Source organism: Sinocyclocheilus rhinocerous, unplaced genomic scaffold, assembly GCF_001515625.1.
Source record: "Sinocyclocheilus rhinocerous isolate Xijiao unplaced genomic scaffold, SAMN03320098_v1.1 scaffold241, whole genome shotgun sequence".
Classification (NCBI taxonomy): Eukaryota; Metazoa; Chordata; class Actinopteri; order Cypriniformes; family Cyprinidae; genus Sinocyclocheilus; species Sinocyclocheilus rhinocerous.
In genome coordinates, this window is record NW_015659312.1 from 1,317,388 (window position 1) to 1,325,438 (window position 8,051).

Genomic DNA, 8,051 nt, shown 5'->3' on the forward strand with positions numbered 1-8,051 from the left:
AATGCATCTTTTGCTCTGAAGCTATTTCATATAGATTTGTGTGAAGAACTGAAAATCTATCCCTTAAATATGTTTTTGTTCTGTTAGGTTGTGGCGTCAGGAGTAGTGGGTGTGATATCATGGAGGAGGCCCTTCACTCTTGTTGTACGCATCTTTATCATCTTGACAGGATGTCTGTGTGTTTGTCTGCTCCTCTTAGTTTCTGCAGTGATGCTGTTTTTGTTTCGTTCAGGTGTCGCTGTTCATGCTGCTGTCTGCAGTGTGTGTGATTCTCAGTCTGGCTGGTTCCATGCTCTCATGTCGTCTGTGTCTTTGCTGTGACGTCAAGCAGACGTGCTCTCCAACAGAAGATGAGACACTAGTGCTCTACCAACATACAGACTGCCACTCTGTGCGTCACCAGCTCAAGGTGGGGTCCTTTAACTCTTATAGGGTGTTTGGGATGGTCCCTGCCCCCCAAAGCAAACACTACACTCAGGTGTTTGAATACGTTTGAGTTTAACCATTATATTATATGTGTGCAGGATCTGCTGTTCAGTGCCTGTGGTCTTAGTATTCTCTCTACCATTATCTGCACTCTGTCCACGGTCACCTGCAGCATTCATATCTTCTCTTTGGACCTAATGCATCTAGTGAGGCAAAAATCCACAAAATCTTTGCACTAAAACACTAGTTTTTAATAGCTGAATTTTTCTTTCAAATGTTACAGTGTGTAGATACACTCATGACCCTTTATCTCATCCCACTCTGTTTGTTGTAGCTGGCTCCTCATCGCTCTCGCTCTGTTAACCCGGAATGCACCACTCCTCAGGATGCATTTCTCAGTAACATGATGGACTTTGAGGAGTTTGTTCCGCCCATTCCCCCACCACCGTACTACCCTCCTGAATACACCTGCAGCTCAGAGACCGATGCACAGAGGTGAAAATACACACACACACACACACACACTTTTTTGCTTTTGTTTTTCCATCATTTTGTGCACTTTCCATTGACTTTTCTTGTTTCATATTTGAGCTAATAAAATCTCCTAACTCTACCTCTAATATGAAACCTTTAAGAAAATGTTAAAAAAAAAATGTAAATAGTATTTAGTATGTTTAGTAAGGTCGCTTACATACTTGAGATGCTCTGACAGAATATTGTTCAGTTAAAGTGTTCTCAGTGTAAATGTTCTTGAAATATTTGTGTTCAGTCTTTTTTCTCAATCTCTTTTTTGTTCTTATAGGCATCTGTCCATTTTAACTACACTTCTTCTGTCATGCCTTTTCTTTTAATAATGACTTTTTCCTGCAGTGTCACATATAATGGATCAATGGGGAGTCCAGTGCCTCTGTACCCAACGGACTGCCCTCCTCCTTATGAGGCAGTGATAGGTCAAAGGGCTCCCAGTCAGGTACATGAGAGCATTGAGGGGTGTAAAGATGACTTGTTTAAACGGAAAATAAAATTCAATGCAATGTTTATAGAAAATAATTATGTTTTATGATTACTATTATATGGAGATTATATATATTACATGACATGCAAGAAAAAATAAATAAATCGTGCCCACGATTTACTAATTCGTTCCCTCGATGTACTAAAACGTGCACACAATTACTATTTCGTTCCCTCGATTTGCTAAATTGTGCGCACAATTTACTAATTCATTCTCTCGATTTATAAATCGTGTGCAGGATTTAGCAAATCGAGGGAACGAATTAGTAAATTGTGCGCACAATTAATAAATCGAGGGAACGAAATAGTAAATCGTGCACATGATTTAGCCTACAAATTTTTTCTTGCATGTCATGTGCGGGGCTCCGTACTGTTATTATTTAAAAAACTTTAAATAATACTGAAATACTGAAATATTATTACAATTTAAAATGTCTTATTTTCTGTTAATATATTTTAAAATGTAATTTATTCCTGTCTTGCCAAAGTTGAATTTTCAGCAGCCATTACCAGTCTTCAGTGTCACATGATCCTTCAGAAATCATTCTAATGTGCTGATTTGCCGCTCAAGAAATAGTTATTATTATCAATGTTTAAAACAGATGTGCTGCTTAATATTGTTGTGTAAACAGTGATACTCTTTTTAAGAATTATTTGATGGATAGAAAATACAAAAGAACAATTTATTTTGAAATAGAATCTTTTGTAACATTATAAAGGTCTTTACTGTCAGTTTTGATTGATTTAATGCATCCTAGCTGAATAAAAGTATTAGTTTCTTTTAAAAATTTTCATGGTATCATGCTTTGCATCATTTTGTAAAGAATTGTATTTATCATCATTTTGTAATACTGTGGTCATGATGTCACTCTCACTGTTCGTAGGCCACAGTGTTTGACACTCAAGCCGGTGAGCTGTCTGGAGAGAGAGGAACATCCACAGCATTCAGTGGGGAAGGTGAGTCTTGCCTCTCTTCTGTTCATCCTTTAGCAAACTGTTTTCACCTGGTATTAAAAGCATAGTTTAAAAAATGTGGGTAAGCAAACAGTAGTTGGTCCCCATTGATTTCCATAGTATGGAAAAAATGAAAAACTATGGAAGTCAATGGGACTAGAAACTGTACAACTGAATTACTTGAGGGTGAGTAAATGATGACAGAATTTTCATTTTTGGGTGAACTGTCCCTTTAAGACATGTTTTTGGTCAATCAGTCACAAGTGGACAGCCAAGACGCATTCTTGTTTGCACCGCATGATATTAACATGCATTTCAATTGCGTCTCCTCTGATCACTTATGTTCAGATTTTGTCAAGACATCCCTTTTTTATGTACCATCCTACATCACGGGAGTTCCAAGTGCGTATGAATACTATTAAAAGGATAGGTCACCCAAAAATGAAAATTACCCCATGATTTACTCACCCTCAAGGCATCCTAGGTGTATATGACTTTCTTCTTTCAGACGAACCCAGTCGGAGTATTTAAAAATATCCTGGCTCTTCCCAGCTTTATAATGCAGGTGAATGGGTGTTATATTTCATTAGTCCAAAATAAGTCCAATAAAGTGCATCCATCCATCATAAAAAGTGTACCACATGGCTCCGGGGGGCGAATAAAGTCCTCCTGAAGTGAATCGATGCGTTTTTGTAAGAAAAATATCCATATTTAAAACTTTATAAACCGTAATCTCTCGCTTCCACTAACTGTCGTATGCGTGTTCACAATAGAACGACTTTCCGGCAGATGACATAGGACGTAGGCATAGCGTAAGCTCTGGTGAGAAGTGAAGAATGTGGAAGCGCAGAGGAGAGAGCAAAACACCGGTCACGAATTAGAAGTACAAAACGAGGATTTGTAAAGAAAAATGTTGGAGGATTTCAATATAAGCCAAGAGGAGACTGGTTTTCCTTTGCTAAACAAAGGAAACTGCTTCCTTTGCTCCTGTCAACAAAATCTTGGTTCTCGCAAGACTAGCATATTCTCACCGGAGCTTACACTATGCCTACGTCCTACGTCATCCACTGGAATGCGACTTGTATGCATGTACGACAGTTAGCAGAAGCTAGAGATTACTGTTTATAAAGTTTTCAATATGGATATTTTTCTTACAAAAATGCATCGATTCCCTTCAGGAGACCTTTATTAACCCCCGGAGCCGTGTGGTACACTTTTTATGATGGATGGATGCACTTTATTGGAATTCTTTTGGGTTATTGAAAAATAACACCCATTCACTGCCATTATAAAGTTTGGAAGAGCCAGGACATTGTTTAATATAACTCAGATTGGATTCATCTGAAAGAAGAAAGTCATATACACCTAGGATGCCTTGAGTGTGAGTAAATCATGGGGTAATTTTTATTTTTGGGTGAGCTAACCCTTTAAATGACCAAACTATGTGTATGTGTGTACATTTTGTATATTCTCTCTCTCAGTGTCAATGGACAGTGGCTCTCTATTGATGTCTGAGATTGTGGATATTCCAGATGACAGCTCCCCATCTGAGGACTCCTGCCTAATGGAAGTGGGTGTCGGTATGCGGGCACGGCCACGGGGGGGCAGCGAGGGAGGGGAGGGGGGAGAGTACGCCAGCCTCCGTTCTTTCGCACAACATCCCGAGGGAATGGTGGCCGCTCCTTCCGGAAGGCGTTGTTTCAGAGGCGAGAGATCGAACTCCTGCTCCTGCCCGAGCTCGTACAACACCTCTACCTACAGGTAGGAAAAAGTTGAGTCTTTAAACCTTTGACGCATACAATCACACCAGCGTGATTAGAACATTTAGTGCATCACATGCTAAATTCAATTCTGGTTTCATGCTTTGGCTGGTGCTGAGCCAGAGAAGGATGTGTTCAGTGCTTGTCTTGTATCACAGCTATTCAGTGTTTTCAACCACAACATGTTCAGACCTATAAAGTCACATAAGTACTACACTAAAAAAACAGTGTAGAAATAATTATTGCTAGTAAATGGCTAGTAGGATTTCACAAATACTTACAAAGAAATGGCAGGTAAAAAATTTAAGTAGAATAAATGAAATAGTATTTTCTTGTAAAACATACTTCAATAATCTTACTAAACAAGTCTTCACAGTGTAGGAAAAAATTATAGTTTGTAAAATACACTGATGTCTATGGAAGCATCAATAATAATTCTTTCAAACTTAATATGACAAAGTGTTTTATTCACATCAGATACAAATTGTGTAGGGAACTATAAAGTTTACTTTGTTCTTCTTCCAGTTCACTGGCCACTTACTTTGTCTTTCAGGAGAAGTGGATGAATTTACATGTTGTAAATCCAACAGCTCTCATTGCAGAGAAAACTAACATGGTGGCACCCATTGCCTTTTATAGATCAACCAACATTATAGAGGTGTTTAACTGACAAAATACATTTACATTAACATATTTGAGAATCAGAATACCAGATATTTCACAATATGGTTAGAATGTTTGTGAATATTTAGAAAAATAAAAAATAAAAATGAAATGTAACCGATACATCAAATATAACCGGTGATACATTTTAAAATAACCGTTGCCTTAACGTATGCTGAGGGTTCAGCTAGAGATTTTTAAACTGTCGTTTAAAAGGGTTGTTAAAATTGTTAAATAAAATCACATTTCAGCGGAAAATTTCCTTCACAATTTCCTCCACAGGTCTCCAGTGTTGAGGCGTCAAGCTCTGTTGGCGAGTAGCTGCTCTCAGTTGGAGTTCTTAGCAGGATCTAAACATTCCTGTATCCCAGAAATCCGAGTTCGGCCCTGCACACCCTCCCGACAGGACTCCTCATCTGCATTCACTAACCCACCTACCGCAGCCCCATCAGGTCCTGCTCAAGACCGGCCAGACCACACAGTACCGGTGCTCCTTCTGCGGCCAGGTTTCCGTGAGCAAATTGGACGTGATAGAAAAGACAGCGACGGCTTCTTACCTCTCTTTAGGTCACACAGTGAACCAGGACTTAGCTCTTCAACTGACACAGGTATGAACATACATATGTAACAGACTACAGTTGTCTGGGATTTACGTGAAAATGTGCATTTGTGTTCGCCTCTGTGTTACTCTGTTTTCTTCAGACCACTCTGCAGAATGATGATAACGTGTTTTTGTGTGTGCTCTTCTGTCCTCAGGTGATTTCAGTCACTCAGGAGGCAATAAAGGAGTCAGTGAGGGGGGATCACAGACCTCATCAGAAACAGGTAAGAGTTTAGCACTCTCATGTCACAGAGATGTTTATTATATAGGATTACTACAAGAGAGAAACACACAGTGTTATTTTAGTTTTATTGTGTACTATTATAGTTTTTATTCAACTTTTATTTTTACATTTTTAGTTTTCATTTATATTTTATTTTTACATTTTCAGTTTTTGTTTTAATTTTAGTTTAAATTTTAGTAATGTTGTTATGTACTGTAATTTTTGTCATTGTCATTTTTATAACTTTTTAAAATTGAAATTTCAGTTTTAGTTTTAATTCAGTTTTAGGTTTTATTTCCAGTTAGTAATTTATTGCTTCATCTTAAATTTATTTCAGCTAGTTCCCAAAGAAAATGTTTCTAATTTTAATTTAGTTTCAGTTTATATATATATACAGTGGGTACGGAAAGTATTCAGACCCCCTTAAATTTTTCACTCTTTGTTATATTGCAGCCATTTGCTAAAATCATTTAAGTTTTTAATTTACATTTTTTTTATAATAACCATGGTAACACATAATAAATGTATATTGTAAACAAATTTAAAGGAGTCATATTATGAGAGATCACATTTTTCAAGCTCATTTCAAGTCTCAGAACTCATCACTTGCACTCTATTTAAAAAATATATATATATTGAGACTGAGTTTGTTCTGATATGTTTCTTGGAAGATCAGAAACACCTACTTATTAATGCATGACCACCTGCATTTATATGGGTGACACCAGAACAGTGATAAGAATAAAATGTGGTTAAGTCTATCAAACTTTTTGGTTGGAAGAAACCATCCTTACAAACAAGCATGTTTTTTAGTTGTACTTTTAACAAGATCCCTGATCAATTCAATCATTTCAAAGGTAAAAAATAATAAAAATGACAAAATCACATAACAACATTACTCAAACCTTAAGTATAATATAAAAACTAATTTGAAATAAATCATTAATAAATACTATAATAGCATATAAATAATACCAAAATAACATGCAAAGGTAAAAATACTTATTTATTTTAGATTATTATTATTATTATTTTAATAACAATTCTGCTCCCTGCTCACTATATTTGAATACTTTGTTTGTGTTACCTTTGTGGCATAGGGGTATTGTCTGGAGCTGGTTTGCTGCCTCGCTCCTCTTTGGCACTTCCTGCTTCCCTGCCCAGAAAAGGCAGCATTAAGACTGTAAGTACCCGGTTGCCCTCAAAACAAGTCCCAGCCACCTCGCTGCGTTTACCCAAAGACTGTGCACGCTCTCTTGGAGACCTCAAGGTTAGTCTTTTTGATGTCAAGGACCCCGAAATCTGCCGATCTCCCTTTTCTTCCCAATATTACCGTAAATGTTAGTATAAACAAGCAGACAAACATTTTCGATTTAAATTACAGGTCACTAAAGTTTTAGTGCAACGTTTCCTGCAGAGATCCAAACGTAACTTAGCCCTTGCAACTGAACATGCTGGAAACTGTACTCAGGGGCCTAAAAGGAGGACAGGAAGTGAAGGCCTGCCTTTAGAACAGGTAAAACATTGCCAATACCATAAATAAAATAATTTAGTTCAGCTAGAATTCTGTGTAGTGCGTTTTAGGATAAAACGACCCATTACATGTTTCTATGAAGGTGCTTCGTAACTCTCTGGGGGCCAACAGGGGGCAGCAGCAGCACGTCCACCACCACTGCCGTGGACACCATCACTCCCATAGTGACAGTCGCCATAATGCCCCCCGCCACCATGATGATGACCCTGTAAGGGCCGGGGGAATCCACTTGCGTAGCTGCGGAGACCTCAACTCGACATCCATCGCATCACTGCGCAGACTCCACCCACCGTCACACGGATCATCAGGGGCTCTTTACTCAGAATCTGCCCTCTGAAATGGGGCGGGGGATTCTGGAATTAATCACTGCTGGATTCAGGAGAGGGGCAGAGAAAATTTGAGGAAAGAATGACAGGTGGGAAATAGGTTTGAGATGAGGAATTTAGCTTGCAGAAAGGGTTATTTTTAAGGGTGTTTGAAAAACAGTATATGTACCATTGGTGAAGTTTTCAGCTGTTCTTACCGTAATAAAAGACCGAACAGTACACCCGATATAATGGAGTTTAACCCTTCAGACCCGCTGCTCTCTGTGCCAGACAAAGTCTGGTCCTTCTTATATATTTCCATTTATTTTTTGCTCCATCTAGTGCTTTTTTTCTCGCTCACTGTTTACATGGATATGGAAAGAATGCAGCACCTCTGACACTGTTCCTTGTCTTCACAGCTCATTACAATGCACTCATGCAACTACAAACATTCAACCATATGTTTGGCTGTAACTATGTTTTGAACTTGGGGTAATTTAAAGGAATTAAATAATTAAAAGGAATTAAAGGAATAATTAAAGGAATTAAACAATTAAAGGATTTCAATGGA

At 38.0% G+C, this 8,051-nt stretch overlaps 1 protein-coding gene across 1 annotated transcript in view; it reads left to right on the forward strand.

Moving 5' to 3' along the window:
* The window catches only part of LOC107723493 (protein FAM189B-like), a 9,472-nt gene extending 1,421 nt beyond the window's left edge, over window positions 1-8,051 (forward strand). Inside the window, exons 2-13 of the mRNA XM_016532143.1 lie at window positions 88-144; window positions 233-409; window positions 525-632; window positions 761-921; window positions 1,297-1,396; window positions 2,325-2,397; window positions 3,876-4,155; window positions 5,100-5,425; window positions 5,574-5,642; window positions 6,742-6,911; window positions 7,026-7,157; window positions 7,258-8,051. Coding sequence (XP_016387629.1) covers window positions 88-144; window positions 233-409; window positions 525-632; window positions 761-921; window positions 1,297-1,396; window positions 2,325-2,397; window positions 3,876-4,155; window positions 5,100-5,425; window positions 5,574-5,642; window positions 6,742-6,911; window positions 7,026-7,157; window positions 7,258-7,512 — 1,908 coding nt within the window. The 3' untranslated portion in view covers window positions 7,513-8,051. The remainder of the gene's footprint in view (window positions 1-87; window positions 145-232; window positions 410-524; window positions 633-760; window positions 922-1,296; window positions 1,397-2,324; window positions 2,398-3,875; window positions 4,156-5,099; window positions 5,426-5,573; window positions 5,643-6,741; window positions 6,912-7,025; window positions 7,158-7,257) is intronic.